Source organism: Octopus bimaculoides, chromosome 14 (assembly GCF_046866305.1).
Source record: "Octopus bimaculoides isolate indiv1 chromosome 14, ASM4686630v1, whole genome shotgun sequence".
Taxonomy (NCBI): domain Eukaryota; kingdom Metazoa; phylum Mollusca; class Cephalopoda; order Octopoda; family Octopodidae; genus Octopus; species Octopus bimaculoides.
The window spans coordinates 3,340,204-3,365,859 of NC_142941.1; the positions used below are offsets into that span (position 1 = coordinate 3,340,204).

Consider the following 25,656-nt stretch of genomic DNA (forward strand, 5'->3'; position numbering starts at 1 on the left):
TCCTGCTAAAGTGTGATGAAGAATTCCAGACATGACAGCATATATTGGTCTACTGTGTCTTCTACATTTACTGATCACCCTTGTACTGTCCATAGATATTACATACCATGTCAAGGAAGAAGACAGTCCTCACACCTATATAGGAGACATTGCTGTTGACTCCAACTTATCACACCCTCTCACACATCAACAACACACTCTCATTACATTTACACAACTACAAAGGACAGTCGAGAGTGGTTCTCACTTATTTAATGTCACCAACTCAGGAAAATTATACACTACTCAAACACTGGATGCTGAGTCTCTGTGTACGTACAACAAGGAATGTTCCAGAATAGTTAAAGTAGCAGTGAGGAAAGGAAAGACATTTATGAAGATATTAAAAATTAAGATATTAATAGATGACATCAATGACCATTCTCCAGAGTTTCCACAGAATGAAGTCACAATTCAGTTTTTAGAAAGAGACAGTAAAGGAGATAAAATACCTCTTCCAAATGCCGTTGATGAAGATATTTCAATAAAGAATTCCCAAATTACATACATGATAAACAAAAGAAAAAGAGAAGCATTTTCTCTCTCTATCACAAAACATGATGGTGTTTTCATACCTACTTTGACTTTAGAAGTAAAATTAGACAGGGAAGTACAAGACTCATACATGTTGACCCTGGAAGCAAAAGATGGAGGCAACCCTCCCAAAACAGCTACACTCAAGGTACACATATCTGTCACAGATGTCAATGATAATACACCTGTATTTTCACAGAAACTCTACAACATCTCTATTAATAATTCACATCAAAGACATTTACCAATTCTTACTTTAAAAGCCACAGATCAAGATTCTGGACAAAATGGAAAAATTTCTTATCATTTCAACCATAAAACATCTCGAAATATCCAGAAATATTTTGTATTAGATAAGAAAACTGGAGATTTATTTTTAAATGATAATTTTCAGTTTAGTAAAAAGCAATCTTATAAGTTATTTATAGAAGCAAGGGATGAAGGAAATCCACCTTTAAAATCAGTCACAAAAGTTCAGATTCACATTATTAATAACCAGAATACTGCTCCATTGATAAACATAGATTTTGTATCTCCTTTAACAGAGAGTTCCACAGCAGTTTCAGAAGACAGTGAAGTAGATAGTTTTATAGCTTATGTTATGGTCATTGACACTGATAGTGGACCTAATGGTGAGGTTATCTGTGATTTAAAACATGATAAATTTAAACTTGCCAAAATAGATTCTAAAGAATATAAAATGATTGTTAAGGGCCATCTTGACAGAGAAATAAGGGACCACTATAAAGTGTCTATTGCATGTCATGACATGGGGTCACCTCAACTAGAAAGTAAAAAATATTTCTCTGTCAAAGTAACTGATGTCAATGATGTAGAACCACATTTTACCAAAGAGACATTCCAATTCCTCACCTATGAAAACCAGAAAGTTGACTTCCCTATTGGCTTCATCAATGCTACAGACCCTGATCTTGGAGATGGAGGCCAACTTACATATTCTATCATCAATGATAACAACAATGATAACATTCCTTTCCAACTGACAAAATATGGATTTATTTCTACATCACAATCAATAGATCGAGAAATGAAAGACATCTATAAGTTCAAGGTTTTAGTGAAAGATAATGGAACACCTTCTCTCAATGACACTGCCAATATTGTTATTGAGATTCTAGATAAAAACGATAATGCTCCCTATTTCATCTTTCCTAATAATGACCCTTACAATCTAGATGTCCACTACCACCCACACAGTAAGAAGGACATCACAATTCTGAAAGCATCTGACAAAGACACTGGAAACAATGCTTTCCTCACATATGGAATACTGAGATCCAATGATAAAAACCTGTTTACAGTGAACTCACACACTGGTGTGTTATCTTTCTCTCGCACAGTTTACCAAAATGATGCAGGAACATATGAACTGGAATTTATAGTGAAAGATGGTGGTACTCCAGTTCAATCAGCAACAACTGCTATCATACTAACACTGTTTGTTAGTAATGATACATCTCCAATGTTGACTGCTGTCCCATTCCAGTCTGGTAACAACTTGAATATGACTTGGATAATTATCATTGTAGCAGCAGCTGTAATACTATCTGTGGCTATTGTAGTGTCAATAACACTGTGTGTTTTCAGATGCATTAATCACACAAATGACTCACCTACAACAGCAGATAATCCAAACTTTCTCTCTCAGACTGAGATGAGACAATTACTGTATCAGACTAACAATCCTGTTGCAATAACAAGAAATGCAGAAGAGATATTTAACCGAAATCTTCAGACAATAAAATCTAAAAGTCAATTTTTTATGGAGATGGAACAGACACCAGATGAGTGGAAATTCTCAACAACACAAAGGAGACTCACCTGTGCCTCAGGTAAATATTATTTTGGATAATAGAAATTTTATTTCTTAAAAGTAGTACTATTTTATTTATTATTCACGTATGTACAGTTATTACTACAAAAAAGCTCAACTTCAGTCCCTCAGACTATTTTATTAGGAGTGACCTAAACTTGTATTTATACAGGATTCATCTTTCTATAATCAACAGAGATGTGATTCAATCCATAGTCAAGAACGTCGCACCAGTTGCAACTACAACAGTGGCTCCTTAACATCCCAAAAGGACAGAGAAGCTAGCAAGAGTAATGGCAAGACTAAACCATATGATGAGATACCTGCAGAACCAGGTAACTTTTATCGAAACATAACATATAAATGTAATTACCTTTATTACTGTAGGACAATATATAATGTTATGCTTAGTGTAATATAAGATCAATGTTTCTATCTTTATATATTGGAATTGTTATATTGAAATGTAATTTGTGTTTGTATATTTGATATTTTGCAGAATATACCAATGACAATCCAGTTGCAGCCACAATACTAAAGGGACAACAAATACAAGATACCTATCTACAGCCAACATAGTAGATGTTCCATGACTATTGTTAAATGATTCTCTCACACACCAAATCTTATACAATACTTTATATTCATATAAAAATATAAACTCTGTTTCTTTCACACATTACACACATAAGGGGCCTTATGGTGGAATCTATTATGACCCCTAATTTCCATCTCTGATCCATTAAATATTAGATACACCTTACTCTACATTACCATACTACATTATAATAAAATAGTAATTTTAGTTATCTTAAAATGGATTTAATTAATTTATCCCTTGATTATTAAATTCATTGCAGTCAAACACTTTTTATCACTTCTCTGAAGTTTAGTCAGTTCTTTATGTATTTTCTTTTTTTTTTTTAGTTATAGAATATGAGAAATTACTAAATTGTCATCTCATATTAAAAGTTATTAAACTTAGTTGGAACAGACAAATATATTTATATATTTTAAACAGAAATTCCTTTTTACTAAGACTAATTATATAATAAAGTCATAATAATGGTAATACCCCTGTAAATTATCAAACTGCTTCAGTGTAACACGAATCCTCTTATTTGATGTGTTTTGTGTGACAGACAACATTGCAGTAATTTCCTATTGGATGAGAGAGATTTTCTAGATTTCTTTCAATATTGAAAGTGAGGCTGATAGCTTTTTTCTTTGTTCATCATACACACAATTGTGTGTGTGTGTGTGGAGGACATAGAGTTGTAACTAGCACACACCAGCATCTGGCTAACATCTCACCTCCCACTACATACAGCAACTGTCACACTATTATATCAGCAGTTACACAGGAACACTACCACCACCACTACAACAGCAGCAGCAGCAGTAACACAGGAACACTACTACAATAGCAGCAGTACCACTATAATACCACTACAGCAGTAGCAGCAGCAGTTAGAGTGGAACACTACAGCAGGATACACTTCATCCATCACACACATCTACAGTGAGGGATTAAACAATGCAGGTAAGTCTCTCTCTCTCTTTCTCTCTCTTATTCTCTTTTCATATTCATTGTAACATTTATATTATATGTGTTTCTAATGAAAGACAGGGTAAGGATAATATCTAAAATGTCTGCCATGTTGTATATATATATGTACACAGGGACTGGGACAGTGGAGGATAGAGAGATCTAGCCATCACTTCCACCATTAACAACAACAACAACCATTGCAGTAGTCATTGTAATACAATTACTTCGAACTGGATTACATCTTTTAATGTTAGAATCACACAAAATAATACATGTGTATGCAAATTTGTGTGTGTATATTGCGAGAGAGAGAGAGAGAGAGAGAGATAGGGAAGGAATGTTATATTCATAACATCAATCTAATGTAGTCCAAGTTAGTTGTGTGTGTATATATACATCTTCTGAAAACATTGATTTATAAGCAATAAGGCTGGGTGTTAATAATGTCTGTCAATATAGTTTATATGTCTTTTGTCGTAATGATTAAGTCTTAATTTTTCTGTAGTTTTAATGAACTCTAATTTATCACAAATGCCCCTTTTACGTGTCCATTATATATCCCTTTGTATGTAATAATGTGCAAATGTTTGTCACTATTATTACGAACATGGTAATAGATATAATTTAGTGCAGATTTGTTATTTAAGATATTTAGTGTGAGATATTAACTGATGATATTGTCATGTTTTTAAAATATATTAACTCTGACAACAAGAGGTGAATGTTGTTGACTTGTTGAGAATTGATCAGAAATATTATCATCTCATTTCTACACACTAAAATGCTTCACATTATTATAGTTGTTATTTAGTGTGAAAAACAAAACAGAAATACTTTGTATGAACATGATTTACATTGTTTTACTTACAATTAATTTGAAAAAAAAGATTCAATTAATTTCATAATTATTTTGTGAAACAAATTTCTACTTGAAGATTTTCTGTATTAATCAGCAACATTCATTGAATTATTTTACAATCAATATCTGTATACTTAAAATATATATCATTGCAAAATATTTTCCTATATTTTTATAAACTATTTTCTTTGTGTTCTTAATAATACTGCAACTGTTTTCTTGTATCAATTGGATTGACTGTCTCCTTTCATTTCATTGTATTACAACTTGTATTTACACTTCTCTCTCTCTCTCTCTCTCTCTCTCTCTCTCTCTCTCTCTCTCTCTCTCTCTCTCTCTCTCTCTCTCTCTCTCTCTCTCTCTCTCTCTCTCTCTCTCTCTCTCTCTCTCTCGCTCTCTCTCTCTCTCTCTCTCTCTCCTCTCTTAACTCTGGTATACTACAAAGTTCAGTTATACGTGCCACACACTTCTATCTCAACACTATAAACCTTGCTGCTAGATCTATCTCTGCACCTTTTTACCCAAACAATACCTTCCTTCACACTTCCTTAAGCTTTACACACACACACACACACACACACACTTACATATGCATACAGCTTTCATGCCACAAGCTACGCTTATACATGTGACTTCCACAACCATTTTCCATTGATGGAAATAACAAACTAGTCTCCTTAAACAACACAAAAATGTAGTCTCTACACCTACCAAGGAAACATATTATGTCTCTATGTATGAACAACACACAAAACTTACAAAGTTACCACAAATACTTGGCTTCTCTCTCTCTCTCTCTCTCTCTCTCTCTCACCGCATTATAAAATTTGCAAAACTGTAAGGCTCCTGCCACAGTGAAATCTCTAAACAGGCCTTAAATACATCCCTATTTACAATTCAACAAACAGACATGGACCATACTCTGGCAAAATGGCACAGGTTTACTGATCACATGATAATATGTTGATATATACTTCCATATATTAGTCATCAACTTTCTTAGCAAAATATTTAGCAGACCTTCATTAATATATTTATTCAATACTGAATAAAAAATATTTCTATTCCACTTATTTAAGAGTTCACGAATGTATCATACTGTACCATTTGAATAAAATTTTGGGACATTTGGTGTTATATATAAATGTTAAATAATTCGGTCTTGTTATATCTCAATTTAACTTGTTGAATTACAGTTCTTTCTTCATTAACTGTCAATAGACATTCTACAACAGAACATTGAAAATATTAGTTCTTTTTACAATAAACCAAGTTAGTGTGTCCATATATGTAATTCTGAAGGATCAAATGAAGCATGTTAACTCCCTAACTTTCACATTGGAAACTTCGGTTATTCTAAGAATATAACTCATCATCATCATTATTTAACATCAGTTGTCCATGCTGGCATGGGTTGAGCAGTTTCACCGGGGCTAGGAAGCTGGAAGGCTGCACCAGACTCCAGTCTGATTTGGCATGGTTTCTACGGCTGGATGCCCTTTCTAATGCCAACCACTCCAAGAGTGTAATGGGTACTTTTATGTTCCACCAGCACTGGTGCCCTTTGTGTGACACCAGTGTCTGCTACGACTGTGATTTTGTTTGGCTTGATGTGTCTTCTTCTCCAGCATGATATAATGCCAAAGATCATTACCTCCATGAGGCCCAACACTCAAAAGGAGCTCAACCACTTTGTCTCTAGGAGTCCCAACACTCAAAAGGTGCTTTTTGCATGCCACTGGCACAGGTGCCAGTTACGTGGAACGAGCATCAGCCATGACTACAATTTCACTTGGCTTCACAGGTCTTCTCAAGCACAGCATATTGCCAAAGGTCTTGGTTTCTAGTTATTGCCTCTGTGAGGCTCAAAGTTCGAAGATCATGCATCATCACCTCTTCCCATGTCTTCTTGGGTCTACCTGTAGCTATAACTCTAGCCATATATTCCATTACGGATTGGCACATCAGAAATATCATTTTTAATTCTTCAGTGAGTATTTAGAGATGGAAATTATATTTGTGCACTGATTATTAAAATTTATCATATTTTCATTTTTTAGACATTAAATATTTCTTCTCTTTTGTAGCAATTTCTCCTGCTAAAGTGTGATGAAGAATTCCAGACATGACAGCATATATTGGTCTACTGTGTCTTCTACATTTACTGATCACCCTTGTACTGTCCATAGATATTACATACCATGTCAAGGAGGAAGACAGTCCTCACACCTATATAGGAGACATTGCTGTTGACTCCAACTTATCACACCCTCTCACACATCAACAACACACTCTCATTACATTTACACAACTACAAAGGACAGTCGAGAGTGGTTCTCACTTATTTAATGTCACCAACTCAGGAAAACTATACACTACTCAAACACTGGATGCTGAGTCTCTGTGTACATACAACAAAGAATGCTTCAAAATAGTTAAGGTAGCTGTGAGGAAAGGAAAAACTTTTATGAAGATATTAAAAATTAAGATATTAATAGGTGACATCAATGACCATTCTCCAGAATTTCCATATCAGAAAGTTGACATAGAATTTAGTGAAACAGAAGCAAAAGGTCTAACAAAAACAATTCCAAATGCTATTGATAAAGATATTTCAATACAAAATTCTCAGATTACATACTTGATTAAGAAAACTAAAAGAGAACCATTTTCTCTCTCAGTCACAAAACGACATGATGGTGTCTATATTCCAGGACTGGTTCTAGAAGACAAATTAGACAGAGAACTCAAAGACTCATATATGTTGACTTTAGAAGCTAAAGATGGAGGGTACCCTCCCAAAACAGCTACACTCAAGGTACACATATCTGTGACAGATGCCAATGATAATACACCTGTATTTTCTCAGAAACTCTATAACATCTCTATAATCAATTCACATCAAAGACATTTACCAATTCTTACTTTAAAGGCCACAGATCAAGATTCTGGCAACAATGGAGAGCTTTCTTATAATTTCAACCATAAAACATCTCAAAATATCCAGAAATATTTTGTATTGGATAAGAAAACTGGAGATTTATTTTTAAATGATAATTTTCATTTTAGTAAAAAGCAGTCATATAAATTATTTATAGAAGCAAGAGATGGAGGGAAACCTCCCCTCAGTTCTGTAACTAAAGTCCAGATTCACATTATTAATAACCAGAATAATGCTCCATTAATAAATATAGATTTTGTATCTCCTTTATCAGAGAGTTCCACAGCAGTTTCAGAAGACAGTGAAGTAGATAGTTTTATAGCTTATGTTATGGTCACTGACACTGACAGTGGACCTAATGGTGAGGTTATCTGTGATTTAAAACATGATAAGTTTAAACTTGCCAAAATAGATTCTAAAGAATATAAAATGATTGTTAAGGGCCATCTTGACAGAGAAATAAGGGACCACTATAAAGTATCTGTTGTGTGTCATGACATGGGGTCACCTCAACTAGAAAGTAAGAAATATTTCTCTGTCAAAGTAACTGATGTCAATGATGTAGAACCACATTTTACCAAAGAGACATTCCAATTCCTCACCTATGAAAACCAGAAAGTTGACTTCCCTATTGGCTTCATCAATGCTACAGACCCTGATCTTGGAGATGGAGGCCAACTTACATATTCTATCATCAATGATAACAACATTGATAATATTCCTTTCCAACTGACAAAATATGGATTTATTTCTACATCACAATCAATAGATCGAGAAATGAAAGACATGTACAAGTTCCAGGTCTTAGTGAAAGATAATGGAACACCTTCTCTCAATGACACTGCCAATATTGTTATTGAGATTCTAGATAAAAATGATAATGCTCCCTATTTTACATTTCCTAATAATGACCCTTACAATCTAGATGTCCACTACCATCCACACAGTAAGAAGGACATCACAATTCTGAAAGCATCTGACAAAGACACTGGAAACAATGCTTTCCTCACATATGGAATACTGAGATCCAATGATAAAAACCTGTTTACAGTGAACTCACACACTGGTGTGTTATCTTTCTCTCGCACAGTTTACCAAAATGATGCAGGAACATATGAGCTGCAGTTTATAGTGAAAGATGGTGGTACTCCAGTTCAATCAGCAACAACTGCTATCATACTAACACTGTTTGTTAGTAATGATACATCTCCAATGTTGACTGCTGTCCCATTCCAGTCTGGTAACAACCTGAATATGACTTGGATAATTATCATTGTAGCAGCAGCTGTAATACTATCTGTGGCTATTGTAGTGTCCATAACACTGTGTGTTTTCAGATGTATTAATCACACAAATGACTCACCTACAACAGCAGATAATCCCAACTTTCTCTCTCAGACTGAGATGAGACAATTACTGTATCAGACTAACAATCCTGTTGCAATAACGAGAAATGCAGAAGAGATATTTAACCGAAATCTTCAGACAATAAAATCTAAAAGTCAGTTTTTTCTGGAGATGGAACAGACACCAGATGAGTGGAAATTCTCAACAACACAAAGGAGACTTCCACCTGTGCCTCAGGTAAATATATTTTGAAACAATCCAGTTGTTGCATCACATTTTTTTACAATATTCCTGCAAACATATTTTATACATCTTGTGTATTTTCATGTTGTGTTCCATTCCTTATGCCTTCCTCTTTCATAATTTTACATTTTACAGATGAAATGAATTCAAAATTTACATGGATTTCATTAAACCTGTATTTTTGTCTTGTTTGTTGTCTACTCCAAGTTATGTTAATTAACCAAGAAAATGTTTAATTATAATATTTCTACTCATTTTAAAAGCATTTCTTTCTTGTGTCCATAATAGGGACATTCTAGAATATAAATGCACATGTTTCTTCTATTTAATATTGTTTCACTCTCTTTTCTAATCACCAGAGATGTGATTCAATCCATAGTCAAGAGCGTCGCACCAGTTGCAACTACAACAGTGGCTCCTTAACATCCCAAAAGGACAGAGAAGCTAGCAAGAGTAATGGCAAGACTAAACCATATGATGAGATACCTGCAGAACCAGGTAACTTTTATCAAAACATAACATATAAATGTAATTGCCTTTATTACTGTAGGACAATATATAATGTTATGCTTAGTGTAATATAAGATCACTGTTTCTATCTTTATATATTGGAATTGTTATATTGAAATGTAATTTGTGTTTGTGTATTTGATATTTTGCAGAATATACCAATGACAATCCAGTTGCAGCCACAATACTAAAGGGACAACAAATACAAGATACCTATCTACAGCCAACATAATAGATGTTCCATGACTATTGTTAAATGATTCTCTCACACACCAAATCTTATACAATACTTTATATTCATATAAAAATATCAACTCTATGTTTCTTTAACACATCACACATAAAGGGCCTTATGGTGGCATCTATTATGACCCCTTTTTTACATCTCTGATACAATAAATACAACAAAAACCTAACTTTATTATACCATAGTATATTATTATAAAAGCATTATTATACTGTCAGTTTTAGTATAGATATTTCCTTAAGCATAAGTCTATTAATTTTAGCTTTCCTAAAATAGATTTAATTAATGTATCTCTTGAATATTGAATTCATAATGATCAAACATTTTCTATCTTCTCTCTGAAGTTTAGTCTGTTTTTCTTTTAGATATTGCTTAATTGTCATCTCATATTAACTTATAAAACTTCGATGAAACACAGAAATATAATTATAGATTTATTAATAGAAATTCCTTTTTATTAAGACTAATTATATAACAAAGTCATACTAATGATAATATCCCTGTAAATTATCAAACTGCTTCAATGTAACATAAATTCTCTTATTTGATGTGTTTGTGTGACACAGACATCATTGCAGTAATTTCCTATTGGATGAGAGAGATTTTCTATATTTCTTTCAATATTGAAAGTGAGGCTGATAGCTTTTTTCTTTGTTCATCATACACACAATTATGTGTGTGTGTGTGTGGAGGACATAGAGTTGTAACTAGCACACACCAGCATCTGGCTAACATCTCACCTCCCACTACATACAGCAACTGTCACACTATTATATCAGCAGTTACACAGGAACACCACCACCACTACAACAGCAGCAGCAGCAGTAACACAGGGACACTACTACAACAGCAGCAGTACCACTATAATACCACTACAGCAGCAGCAGCAGTTAGAGTGGAACACTACAGCAGGATACACATCATCCATCATACACAACTACAGTGAAGGATTAAACAATGCAGGTAAGTGTCTCTCTCTCTCTCTCTTTGTTTCTTATCTTTTTATATTCATTATAGCATTTGTTTAATATGTGTTTCTAATGAAAGACAGGGTAAGGATAACATCTAAAATGTCTGCCATGTTGTATATATGTACACAGGGATTGGGACAGTGGAGGATCGAGAGATCTAGCCATCACTTCCACCATTAACAACAACAAGAACTGCAGTAGTCATTGTAATACAATTACTTTGAACTCGATTACGTCTTTTAATGTCAGAATCACACAAGACAACATTATACAAGATAAATCATGCATTGCTATGATATATTTTATATTAAGTTTTGATGTTATATAGTCCAAACGGGGTATATCATCATCATCATCATCATCATCGTCGTTTAACGTCCGCTTTCCATGCTAGCATGGGTTGGACGATTTGACTGAGGACTGGTGAAACCAGATGGCAACACCAGGCTCCAATCCTATTTATTTATTTATTTATTTAATTATCAGAAAACATCGAGTGATATCTAATAAGACTAGGTATTAATAATGTATGTTAGTATAGTTTCTTTCTGTATTGTCATTATAATTCACTAATTTAACCTTAATTTTTATTTAGGTTTAATGAACTCTAACAGATTACAAATATGCCTTTCTGTATTCCCTGTTAAATCTCCATTATATATGTCTTTGTATACAAAAAATTAAAAAGTTTATTTATTATTATTATTATTATTATTATTATTATTATTATCATCATTAAGAAGGTGGTGATAAATATAATTTAGTGTAGATTTGTTATTTAAGTTATTTTGTGTGAGATATAAACTGATGATATTGTCATGTGTTGTTAAAATATATTAACTCTGACAACAAGAGATGAATGTTGTAGATTTGTTGAAAATTTATCAAGAATAATATCATATTCCATCTACAAACTAACATACATTACATTATTATAGTTGTTATTTAATAACAAAACATTACAGAAATACATGTAGCAGTATAATATAAAACCTACATATCATATCTGGTAAATAAGATTGAAAATATTTGTTTTGATGTATTCAGTTTAAAATTTCTATATATTACATGGAAATTATTATGGGTTTGTTTCTGGGGTTTTTTTTTTAACATCTAATATTTTATTATGTCCATCTTTGTTTTATTAAAGGTATATTGTAAAATGTTTTTGTGTAATTTTATAAATTATTCTTTGTTTCATATTAATGTTACTGTGTTCATTTCAATATCAAAAAATGTATCATGAAAAATGTTTTCCACACCCTACAACAAAGTACTTTAAGCTCTGTCAGTGTTTGAAATAATGAAACTAATCTCAGCTCTTTTAGAAAAATATTTCTTTCCTTCTTCAGATTCCAACCCACTCAATACTTTCACTAACACAAACCTTGAACCATATTATTGGTGCTCCAGCCACTCTTGAACATTCACCATCTACCATTTTTTATTCCCTATGCACATCTTTTCCTTTGATTTACTGTTAGCAAAAAACTGGAACAATTTTTTTCACTCGGTGTCTTCTTCATATGCTATTAAACAGTCAATCATCATCATCATCATCATCATCATCATCATCATCATCATCATCATCGTTTAATGTCCGCTTTCCATGCTAGCATAGGTTACACATACATATTGTGTGTGTGTGTGTGTATATATGTGTGTGTGTGTGTATGTATATATATATATGTGTGTGTGTGTGTGTGTGTGTGTATATACATTATATACATACAAGGTGGTATTAAATAGTTCCTGGACTAATTTTGTTGTGCGCCAACAGATGGCAGTACACAGTTGCGTGTGCAGTGAGGGCTAGCAGTGGCCTTTATGAGGCTGTGTGGTGAGTAACATCACTGTGTTTACTTCACAAGTTGTTAAATTTGTGTTTTTGTGATCACGTGTATGCTGTAGTCTGCGATTTTTTTATAGACAGGTAGTTGGAACAAAAAGTCATTGTGAAATTTTGCATTAAACTTGGGAAGTCTGCTACAGAGACATTGAGCATGCTTCTGCAAGCTTATGGCAATGAGGCAATGGGCCATATGCAATATTTCAAGTAGCACAGGTGCTTTAAAAGTCGAAGAATATCCCTGAAAGCGAATGAGCACTCTGGAAGACCAGTCACGGGCATTATCCATGGGAATGTGGAGAACATTCATTAGTCTGTGCATGAGGGTTGTTGGAGAACAGTCAACAACATTGCTGATGTTGGTCTGTCGTATGGGTCCATGCAAGGAATCTTAATGTCTGAATTGAACATGCAACGTGTTTGTCCCCACCTGCTGACCACTGAGGAGAAAGAACTTCGCATTGACATCTGTTAAAATCTCTGTAAGCATGCCACTGATGACCCATCCATCATGTCAAGGATCATAACCAGTGACAAGAGTTGGGTCTATAAGTACAACCCTGAGACAAAGCAGCAAACGTTGGCAGCATTGTGCATCAAGAATTCAACCCCCAGGGCCAGACCATCAATCAAGAGTTCTACTGCAATATTTTGATGCAATTAAGGCGTTTGGCAAAAGTGACTACATCTGTGGAGTACATAGAACTGGATTCTTCATGATGACAATGCACCCTGTCACCAAACTTTCCTCACTCGTGAGTTTCCCATCAAAAACAACATGGTATCGCTTCTGCACCTGCCCTATTCACCAGATTTAGTAACTGCAGACTTCTATCTCTTCCTCAAGATGAAAATGCAGCTCAACAGTCACTGTTTTAACACCATTGTCACGATAACAGCGAATTGCGGAAGGTCCTTGACTCACTTATAGAAAACAACTTCCAGGCCAGATTCCAAAAGTGACTGGAACGCTCAGACTTGTGTATTGCTGCACAAGATGACTACTTCGAAGGAGATGATGTTAAAACTTAGGTAAATAAGTTGTTTTTTATTAAACATACCTAGTCCGGGAACTTTTGAATACCACCTCATATCATCATCATCATCATCATTTAACATCCATTTTCCTTAGGATTCACTCAACCATAAATATATATAAATGTCATGAATTTTACTCTCAATATTTCATTGAGATTTGAATTAAATTCAAAATATATCTGTAATGTTAAGTTTCGAGTATTTTTGGCCCTGTGAAGCAATATATTTTTCAGCTATAATGTCAATTAGTTTCCTTGATGTTTCATTTTGCTAACTTTTAAAATAATTTGTATTTCATTTTAAAAATATATTGCATCCATTCCAACTAACATTTTGGTGAGTGTATAAATCCCAATACAACAAAAGCTATTTGTTCGGTAATTATCACAGTCACATAAACACAGAACCTTCAAAACATTAGTTTACACATAATATTGTCTCTATATGAAGAATATCTGAATGATAAATAGTGAGACATGTTGACAATTCAGTTCAGGCTGTTTTATTCTGTACAGTTAAGTCTACCCATTGATAACTGTCACATCAGGAAAAGATGGTTATTAAATTGTACAGTTGGGTGCAACAGAGAATATTTACATATGTGTATAACATCAACCCATTTGTTATTATTTCTATAAGTTATTTTACTTTCTATATTCCTCTTTTCTTTTGTAGCAATTTCTCCTGCTAAAGTGTGATGAAGAATTCCAGACATGACAGCATATATTGGTCTACTGTGTCTTCTACATTTACTGATCACCCTTGTACTGTCCATAGATATTACATACCATGTCAATGAAGAAGACAGTCCTCACACCTATATAGGAGACATTGCTGTTGACTCCAACTTATCACACCCTCTCACACATCAACAACACACTCTCATTACATTTACACAACTACAAAGGACAGTCGAGAGTGGTTCTCACTTATTTAATGTCACCAACTCAGGAAAACTATACACTACTCTGACACTGGATGCTGAGTCTCTGTGCACATACAACAAGGAATGTTCCAGAATTGTTAAAGTAGCAGTGAGGAAAGGAAAAGCATTTATGAAAATTCTAAAACTAAAAATATTGATAGAAGACATCAATGACCATTCACCAGAATTTCCACAGAATGAAGTTAAGATTCATTTTTCGGAAAGAGATAGTAAAGGAAGTAAAATTTCACTTCTGAATGCCATTGATGAAGATATTTCAATACAAAATTCTCAAATTGCTTATATGATTAAGAAAAGTGAAAGAGAACCATTTTCTCTCTCAGTCACAAAGCGACATGATGGTGTCTTCATACCTGAATTAATATTGGAAGACAAATTAGACAGGGAAGTGAAAGACTCATATATGTTGACCCTGGAAGCTAAAGATGGAGGGAACCCTCCCAAAACAGCTACACTCAAGGTACATATATCTGTGACGGATGTCAATGATAACACACCTGTATTTTCACAGAAACTCTACAACATTTCTATAAATAATTCACATCAAAGACATTTACCAATTCTTACTTTAAAGGCCACAGATCAAGATTCTGGAGACAATAGTAAGATTTCTTACCATTTCAACCATAAAACATCTCGAAATATCCAGAAATATTTTGTATTAAATAAGAAAACTGGAGATTTATTTTTACATGATAATTTTCAGTTTAGTAAAAAGCAGTCTTATAAATTATTTATTGAAGCACAGGATGAAGGAAATCCACCCTTAAGTTCTGTAACCAAAGTCCAGATTCACATAATTAATAACAGGAATACTGCTCCATTGATAAACATAGATTTTGTATCTCCTTTATCAGAGAGCTCAGCAGCAGTTTCAGAAGACAGTGAAGTAGATAGTTTTATAGCTTATGTTATGGTCACTGACACTGACAGTGGACCTAATGGTGAGGTTATCTGTGATTTAAAACATGATAAGTTTAAACTTGCCAAAATAGATTCTAAAGAATATAAAATGATTGTTAGGGGCCATCTTGACAGAGAAATAAGGGACCACTATAAAGTATCTGTTGTGTGTCATGACATGGGGTCACCTCAACTAGAAAGTAAAAAATATTTCTCTGTCAAAGTAACTGATGTCAATGATGTAGAACCACATTTTACCAAAGAGACATTCCAATTCCTCACTTATGAAAACCAGAAAGTTGACTTCCCTATTGGCTTCATCAATGCTACAGACCCTGATCTTGGAGATGGAGGCCAACTTACATATTCTATCATCAATGATAACAACAATGATAACATTCCTTTCCAACTGACAAAATATGGATTTATTTCTACATCACAATCAATAGATCGAGAAATGAAAGACATCTATAAGTTCCAGGTCTTAGTGAAAGATAATGGAACACCTTCTCTCAATGACACTGCCAATATTGTTATTGAGATTCTAGATAAAAACGATAATGCTCCCTATTTCATCTTTCCTAATAATGACCCTTACAATCTAGATGTCCACTACCATCCACACAGTAAGAAGGACATCACAATTCTGAAAGCATCTGACAAAGACACTGGAAACAATGCTTTCCTCACATATGGAATACTGAGATCCAATGATAAAAACCTGTTTACTGTGAACTCACACACTGGTGTCTTATCTTTCTCTCGCACAGTTTACCAAAATGATGCAGGAACATATGAGCTGGAGTTTATAGTGAAAGATGGTGGTACACCAGTTCAGTCGGCAACAACTGCTATCATACTAACACTGTTTGTTAGTAATGATACATCTCCAATGTTGACTGCTGTCCCATTCCAGTCTGGTAACAACCTGAATATGACTTGGATAATTATCATTGTAGCAGCAGCTGTAATACTATCTGTGGCTATTGTAGTGTCAATAACACTGTGTGTTTTCAGATGTATTAATCACACAAATGACTCACCTACAACAGCAGATAATCCCAACTTTCTCTCTCAGACTGAGATGAGACAATTACTGTATCAGACTAACAATCCTGTTGCAATAACGAGAAATGCAGAAGAGATATTTAACCGAAATCTTCAGACAATAAAATCTAAAAGTCAGTTTTTTCTGGAGATGGAACAGACACCAGATGAGTGGAAATTCTCAACAACACAAAGGAGATTACCACCTGTGCCTCAGGTAAACATCATTTTGGATAATAGATGTTTTTGTTATCTTTCTTCTTATTGTTAAAGTAGAAGTATTTTATCCATTATTCATGTAGGTACAATTGTTACTACATAAAACTCAACTTCAGATCCTTATGTCTACAAACTGTTTTCTATCTTTACTTAATATTTATTGTATCACTTACTTTGTATGAATTTATTATTCTTTGTAATGTTAGAGATATCAAAATAGCCACGATATTCATTATAGAAATACAATACTCTTTATATAGGAACTGAATAATTAGGAGTGATCTAAACTTGTATTTATACAGGATTCCTCTTTTTATAATCAACAGAGATGTGATTCAATCCATAGTCAAGAACGTCGCACCAGTTGCAACTACAACAGTGACACCTTAACATCCCAAAAGGACAGAGAAGCTAGCAAGAGTAATGGCAAGACTAAACCATATGATGAGATACCTGCAGAACCAGGTAACTTTTATCAAAACATAACATATAAATGTAATTACCTTTATTACTGTAGGACAATATATAATGTTATGCTTAGTGTAATATAAGATCAATGTTTCTATCTTTATATATCGGAGTTGTTATATTGAAATGTAATTTGTGGTTGTATATTTGATATTTTGCAGAATATACCAATGACAATCCAGTTGCAGCCACAATACTAAAGGGACAACAAGTACAAGATACCTATCTACAGCCAACATAGTAGATGTTCCATGACTATTGTTAAATTATTCTCTCACACACCAAATCTTATACAATACTTTATATTCATATAAAAATATCAACTCTATGTTTCTTCCACACATCACACACGTAAGGGGCCTTACAGTGCATCTCTTATGACCCCTAATTTCCATCTCTGGTACATTAAATGTTATAAACACCCAACTCTACATTACCATAGTTAATTATTATAGTTAAAATGTAAAATTTACAACTTTTCTCTTTGCCTTTTCTCTTTGTATCAACGAAAGAAGTACTTTTACAATTAACCATCCTCATAGATGGATATTTGTTGTTGAGGTAAATAAAAGTAAATAAAAGTAAAGATTGTATACTACAAAAACCTACTCATTTTTGAACTTTTGTTAAATTTTAAAATTGAAAAGATTAAATATTGAAGATAAATTAGAATATTTCTGGGAAAAACTTTTATGTTTTCAAAATTATTTATTTGGAAATATTTTCATTTCTATGATTAAATTAGGTTTATTTAAATTTTATTTAAAATAAAATTTAAGAATGGTCAAATTTTTACTGTCTGTACTAAAATGTACATCTTTTTTTTTTTAAAAAAAGATGTCAAATTATGTAATAATACATTTTGTATTTTTCATGCAAATTTTAAATTTCTGAACAGAAAATATGCAATAAAGTGTTATTATTACATATCAACTATGAAGTTGCTTCTGTGTAACATGACTTCTGTTACTTGATGTGTTTGTGTGACACAGACATCATTGCAGTAATTTCCTATTGGATGAGAGAGATTTTCTAGATTTCTTTCAATATTGAAAGTGAGGCTGATAGCTTTTTTCTTTGTTCATCATACACACAATTGTGTGTGTGTGTGTGGAGGACATAGAGTTGTAACTAGCACACACCAGCATCTGGCTAACATCTCACCTCCCACTACATACAGCAACTGTCACACTATTATATCAGCAGTTACACAGGAACACCACCACCACTATAACAACAGCAGCAGCAGCAGTAACACAGGGACACTACTACAACAGCAGCAGTACCACTATAATACCACTGCAGCAGCAGCAGCAGTTAGAGTGGAACACTACAGCAGGATACACATCATCCATCACACACAACTACAGTGAAGGATTAAACAATGCAGGTAAGTCTCTCTCTCTCTCTTTATTATCTTTTCATATTCATTATAACATTTATATTATATGTGTTTCTAATGAAAGACAGGGTAAGGATAATATCTAAAATGTCTGCCATGTTGTATATGTATATACACAGAGACTGGGACAGTGGAGGATAGAGAGATCTACCCATCACTTCCACCATTAACAACAGCAAGAACTGCAGTAGTCATTGTAATACAATTACTTTGAATTGGATTACGTTTTGTAATCTCAGAATCACACAAGACAACATTATACAAGTGATATTAAACTATATATATATTACTATGATACATTTTATATTTAATATTGGTCTGATGTAGTTCACACTAGGTGTATATATATTTGTTTCACTGTCAGAAAACATCGATTTATAGCCGATAAGTCTGAGTGTTAATGTATATCACTATAGTTTATATGTGTTGTTGTAATAACTCATAAATTTAATCTGAATTTTTCTGTATATATATATATATATGTATAGTGTTTGTGTACTCTGTTGAATATCTTTTATATATTTCTTTGCATTTATAATAAACCCAGAATGTTTATTATCATTATTATTATTATTATTATTATTTAGATATTTAGTGTGAGATATAAACTGATGATATTGTCATGTGTTGCTAAAATATATTAACTCACTGACAATTGAAGAATTTTGTAGATTTGTTGAGAATTTTATCAGAAATACCATCATCTGCTTTCTACAAACTGACTTCACATTGTTATAGTTATTATAATATAACAAAATATTTCTGAAATATATTATATGTAGCAGTATGTTATGAAGCCTACTTATCGTTTGTAGTAAATATTGTTTAAAATAGTTTTGTTGTGATTTATTGAATTTAAAATTTCTAGATATTACATGGAAATTATTATGATTCTTTTGTTTTTAAGCATCTAATATTTTATTATCTTAATCTTTCTTTTATAGATAAGATACACTTTAAAACATTTCTACATAATTTTATAAATTATTTTGTCCCTGTTATTAATATCACTATGTCATTTTCAATAATTCTTGTCTAAATATGTATTATGAAGAAAGTTTTCTGCATCCCACATCAAGATTCCTTAAGTCTTGTTACTGTTTGAAATAATGAAGTCAATCTCAGCACTTTTAGAAAAGTATTTTTCTTACTTTCTTGAGTGGACTGGGATTTGAAATCCCAACCCACTCATCACTTTCACTAACATACAGCTTAAACCATTTTATTAGGGTTACATTCACTCAACCATAAATACATACAAATTACATGAATTTTACTCTAAGTATTTCGTTGATGTCAATTAAATTTCAAATATTTTTTTGCAATGTGAATTAATATATAGTTTTAGCTATAATGTCAATTAATTTCAAGATGTTTAATTACACTAAGTTTTGAAATGCCTATTGTTTAATTTAAGCAATGTATTGCATCTGTTGCTGCTAATGTTCTGATTAGAATATATCTCAATAAAACTACAACTATTTCTTCAATAATTGTCAAAGTCAGATAAACACAGAAACTACAAAACATTGGTTTACACAGAATATAGTCTCTATATGAAGAATTCTGAGTGATAAATAATGAGACATGTTGAGAATTTAATATGAACCTTTTAGCATTTAAACTGATTGTATCCAGCCTAGATATTCTATATTTTCTGTTCAAACTGGCTAGATCAGGCCTCTCACACTTACTCTACAATGTCATTCTAAATATAAACAATCCCATCATCAAACTTTGAACCTACAAGATAATGCATTATTAAGAGGAAAAAATGTGACTGTATAAGCATTTCATATGAGAGAGTAACCTGAAAGTTAAAGGCCTAAAGCTATGAAGCTGCTGGAATATTCCACAAAAATAACTCTACCCATGTATAATATTATTGAAGAATGTCTTATCAAGAGAAGATAGATTTGAAATTATGCAGTTGGGTGTAATAGAGTATATTTACATGTATGTGTGTGTGTATGATTTTATTTCATAAACAATATATGTTTTTATGTACTGCTATTAGTGTCATTATGCTGAGAGCATGCCAGACAGTATTTCTTAACATGTCTGTTGATCTTCCCATCACAGAACAGTACATTATTTGTGTGTGTATGTGTGTGTGTGCATAATGTATATAACATTGATGTGTCTCTTATTATTTCTATAAGTTATTTTACTTTCTATATTCCTCTTTTCTTTTGTAGCAATTTCTCCTGCTAAAATGTGATGAAGAATTCCAGACATGACAGCATATATTGGTCTACTGTGTCTTCTACATTTACTGATCACCCTTGTACTGTCCATAGATATTACATACCATGTCAATGAAGAAGACAGTCCTCACACCTATATAGGAGACATTGCTGTTGACTCCAACTTATCACACCCTCTCACACATCAACAACACACTCTCATTACATTTACACAACTACAAAGGACAGTCGAGAGTGGTTCTCACTTATTTAATGTCACCAACTCAGGAAAACTATACACAACTCAAACACTGGATGCTGAGTCTCTGTGTACGTACAACAAGGAATGTTCCAGAATAGTTAAGGTAGCAGTGAGGAAAGAAGAAACATTTATGAAGATATTAAAAATAAAAATATTTATAGAAGACATTAATGACCATTCTCCAGAATTTCCACAGAATGAAGTTAAAATTGAATTTTTTGAAAGAGATAGTAAAGGAGATAAAATCCCTCTTCCAAATGCCATCGATAAAGATATTTCAATAAAGAATTCCCAAATTACATACATGATAAACAAAAGTAAAAGAGAACCATTTTTTCTCTCTGTCACAAAACATGATGGCGTTTTCATACCTACTCTGACTTTAGAAGAAAAATTAGACAGGGAAGTACAAGACTCATATATGTTAACCCTGGAAGCTAAAGATGGAGGGAACCCTCCCAAAACAGCTACACTCAAGGTACACATATCTGTGACAGATGTCAATGATAACGTACCTGTATTTTCACAGAAACTCTACAACATATCTATAAATAATTCACATCAAAGACATTTACCAATTCTTACTTTAAAAGCCTCAGATCAAGATTCTGGACACAATGGAAAGATTTCTTATCATTTCAACCATAAAACATCTCAAAATGTCCAGAAATATTTTGTATTAGATAAGAAAACTGGAGATTTATTTTTACATGATAATTTTCTTTTTAGTAAAAAGCAATCATATAAACTATTTATAGAAGCTAGAGATGGAGGAAATCCACCTTTAAAATCAGTAACAAAAGTCCAGATTTACATAATTAATAACCAGAATGCTGCTCCATTGATAAACATAGATTTTGTATCTCCTTTATCAGAGAGCTCAGCAGCAGTTTCAGAAGCAAGTAAAATTGGTAGTTTTATAGCTTATGTTATGGTCACTGACACTGATAGTGGACCCAATGGTGAGGTTATCTGTGATTTAAAACATGATAAGTTTAAACTTGCCAAAATAGATTCTAAAGAATATAAAATGGTTGTTAAGGGCCATCTTGACAGAGAAATAAGGGACCACTATAAAGTATCTGTTGTGTGTCATGACATGGGGTCACCTCAACTAGAAAGTAAAAAATATTTCTCTGTCAAAGTAACTGATGTCAATGATGTAGAACCACATTTTACCAAAGAGACATTCCAATTCCTCACCTATGAAAACCAGAAAGTTGACTTCCCTATTGGCTTCATCAATGCTACAGACCCTGATCTTGGAGATGGAGGCCAACTTACATATTCTATCATCAATGATAACAACAATGGTAACATTCCTTTCCAACTGACAAAATATGGATTTATTTCTACTTCACAATCAATAGATCGAGAAATGAAAGACATCTATAAGTTCCAGGTTTTAGTGAAAGATAATGGAACACCTTCTCTCAATGACACTGCCAATATTGTTATTGAGATTCTAGATAAAAATGATAATGCTCCGTATTTTACGTTTCCTAATAATGACCCTTACAATCTAGATGTCCACTACCATCCACACAGTAAGAAGGACATCACAATTCTGAAAGCATCTGACAAAGACACTGGAAACAATGCTTTCCTCACATATGGAATACTGAGATCCAATGATAAAAACCTGTTTACAGTGAACTCCCACACTGCTGTGTTATCTTTCTCTCGCACAGTTTACCAAAATGATGCAGGAACATATGAGCTGGAGTTTATAGTGAAAGACGGTGGTACACCAGTTCAGTCAGCAACAACTGCTATCATACTAACACTGTTTGTTAGTAATGATACATCTCCAATGTTGACTGCTGTCCCATTCCAGTCTGGTAACAACCTGAATATGACTTGGATAATTATCATTGTAGCAGCAGCTGTAATATTATCTGTGGCTATTGTAGTGTCAATAACACTGTGTGTTTTCAGATGTATTAATCACACAAATGACTCACCTACAACAGCAGATAATCCCAACTTTCTCTCTCAGACTGAGATGAGACAATTACTGTATCAGACTAACAATCCTGTTGCAATAACGAGAAATGCAGAAGAGATATTTAACCGAAATCTTCAGACAATAAAATCTAAAAGTCAGTTTTTTCTGGAGATGGAACAGACACCAGATGAGTGGAAATTCTCAACAACACAAAGGAGACTTCCACCTGTGCCTCAGGTAAATATTATTTTGGATAATAGAAGTTTTATTTCTTAAAAGTAGTATTTTATCCATTATTCATGTATGTACAGTTATTACTACAAAAAAACTCAACTTCAGTCTCTCAGACTATTTTCTTAGGAGTGATCTAAACTTGTATTTATACAGATTTCACTTTCTATAATCAACAGAGATGTGATTCAATCCATAGTCAAGAACGTCGCACCAGTTGCAACTACAACAGTGACACCTTAACATCTCAAAAGGACAGAGAAGCTAGCAAGAGTAATGGCAAGACTAAACCATATGATGAGATACCTGCAGAACCAGGTAACTTTTATCGAAACATAACATATAAATGTAATTACCTTTATTACTGTAGGACAATATATAATGTTATGCTTAGTGTAATATAAGATCAATGTTTCTATCTTTATATATCGGAGTTGTTATATTGAAATGTAATTTGTGTTTGTATATTTGATATTTTGCAGAATTAACCAATGACAATCCAGTTGCAGCCACAATACTAAAGGGACAACAAGTACAAGATACCTATCTACAGCCAACATAGTAGATGTTCCATGACTATTGTTAAATTATTCTCTCACACACTAAATCTTATACAATACTTTATATTCATATAAAAATATCAACTCTATGTTTCTTTCACACATCACACACGTAAGGGGCCTTACAGTGCATCTCTTATGACCCCTAATTTCCATCTCTGGTACATTAAATGTTATAAACACCCAACTCTACATTACCATAGTTAATTATTATAGTTATTTTCCCCTCAGTCTTAGTATAGACATTTCACTAAGCATAGATAAATTAGTCTGAGTCATCCTAGGAGGTTTAATTATATTGTTTTCATACGACACCAATTCCAAAATGTAAAATTTACAACTTTTCTCTTAGTCTTTTCTCTTTGTATCAACGAAAGAAGTACTTTTACAATTAACCATCCTCATAGATGGATAATTGTTGTTGAGGTAAATAACAGACCTCTAAAAGTAAAGATTGTATACTGCAAAAACCTACTCATTTTTGAACTTTTGTTAAATTTTAAAATAGAAAAGATCAAATATTGAAGATAAATTAGAATATTTCTGGAAAATCATTTTTGCTTTCAAAATTATTTATTTGAAAATATTTTCATTTCTATGATTAAATTATGTTGATTTAAATTTTATTTAAAATAAACTTTAAGAATGGTCAAACTTTTACTGTCTGTACTAAAATGTACATCTTTTTTTTAAAAAAAAAAAGATGTCAAATTATGTAATAATACATTTTGTATTTTTCATGCAAATTTTAAATATCTGAACAGAAAATATGCAATAGAATGTTATTATTACATATCAACTTTGAAGTTGCTTCTGTGTAACATGACTTCTCTTGTTTGATGTGTTTGTGTAACACAGACAACATTGCAGTAATTTCCTATTGGATGAGAGAGATTTTCTATATTTCTTTCAATATTGAAAGTGAGGCTGATAGCTTTTTTCTTTGTTCATCATACACACAATTGTGTGTGTGTGTGTGGAGGACATAGAGTTGTAACTAGCACACACCAGCATCTGGCTAACATCTCACCTCCCACTACATACAGCAACTGTCACACTATTATATCAGCAGTTACACAGGAACACCACCACCACTACAACAGCAGCAGAAGCAGCAGTAACATAGGCACACTACTACAATAGCAGCAGTACCACTATAGTACCACTTCAGCAGCAGCAGCAGTTAGAGTGGAACACTACAGCAGGATACACATCATCCATCACACACAACTACAGTGAAGGATTAAACAATGCAGGTAAGTCTCTCTCTCTCTCTCTCTCTTTATTATCTTTTCATATTCATTATAACATTTATATTAAATAAATTTCTAGTGAAAGATAAGCTAAGGATAATATCTAAAATGTCTGCCATGTTGTATATATATATATATATACACACACAGGGACTGGGACAGTGGATGATAGGGAGATCTCGCCATCACTTCCTCCATTAACAACAACAACAACAACAGCTGCAGTAGTCATTGTAATTCAATTACTTCAATCTGGATTACGTCTTT

At 33.0% G+C, this 25,656-nt stretch overlaps 2 protein-coding genes across 2 annotated transcripts in view; both read left to right on the forward strand.

The window, feature by feature from the left end:
- LOC149132589 (protocadherin-16-like) overlaps window positions 1-17,932 on the forward strand; it is a 39,945-nt gene extending 22,013 nt beyond the window's left edge. The window contains exons 13-22 of the mRNA XM_089363308.1: window positions 22-2,426; window positions 2,907-2,985; window positions 3,509-3,560; window positions 4,034-4,038; window positions 6,934-9,343; window positions 9,709-9,847; window positions 10,863-11,069; window positions 14,676-17,077; window positions 17,406-17,544; window positions 17,709-17,932. Of these exons, the coding sequence (XP_089219434.1) occupies window positions 22-2,426; window positions 2,907-2,985; window positions 3,509-3,560; window positions 4,034-4,038; window positions 6,934-9,343; window positions 9,709-9,847; window positions 10,863-11,069; window positions 14,676-17,077; window positions 17,406-17,544; window positions 17,709-17,788 (7,918 nt within the window). The 3' untranslated portion in view covers window positions 17,789-17,932. The remainder of the gene's footprint in view (window positions 1-21; window positions 2,427-2,906; window positions 2,986-3,508; window positions 3,561-4,033; window positions 4,039-6,933; window positions 9,344-9,708; window positions 9,848-10,862; window positions 11,070-14,675; window positions 17,078-17,405; window positions 17,545-17,708) is intronic.
- A 275-nt stretch (window positions 17,933-18,207) lies between these two features.
- On the forward strand, window positions 18,208-24,687 carry LOC149132590 (protocadherin beta-15-like). Its single transcript, XM_089362196.1, has 4 exons — window positions 18,208-18,937; window positions 21,148-23,582; window positions 23,756-23,894; window positions 24,059-24,687. The coding sequence occupies exons 2-4, from the start codon at window positions 21,186-21,188 to the stop codon at window positions 24,136-24,138; spliced, it is 2,616 nt and encodes an 871-aa protein (XP_089218322.1). The 5' UTR covers window positions 18,208-18,937; window positions 21,148-21,185; the 3' UTR covers window positions 24,139-24,687.
- Window positions 24,688-25,656: the final 969 nt, after the last annotated feature.

Bases quoted from the DNA above. Each gene is read 5' to 3' on its own strand.
- LOC149132590 (XM_089362196.1), top strand. From the start codon at position 21,186: ATGACAGCATATATTGGTCTACTGTGTCTTCTACATTTACTGATCACC. The intron at 23,583-23,755 runs GTAAATATTATT...TATAATCAACAG, and splicing joins GACTTCCACCTGTGCCTCAG to AGATGTGATTCAATCCATAG. The intron at 23,895-24,058 runs GTAACTTTTATC...GATATTTTGCAG, and splicing joins TGAGATACCTGCAGAACCAG to AATTAACCAATGACAATCCA.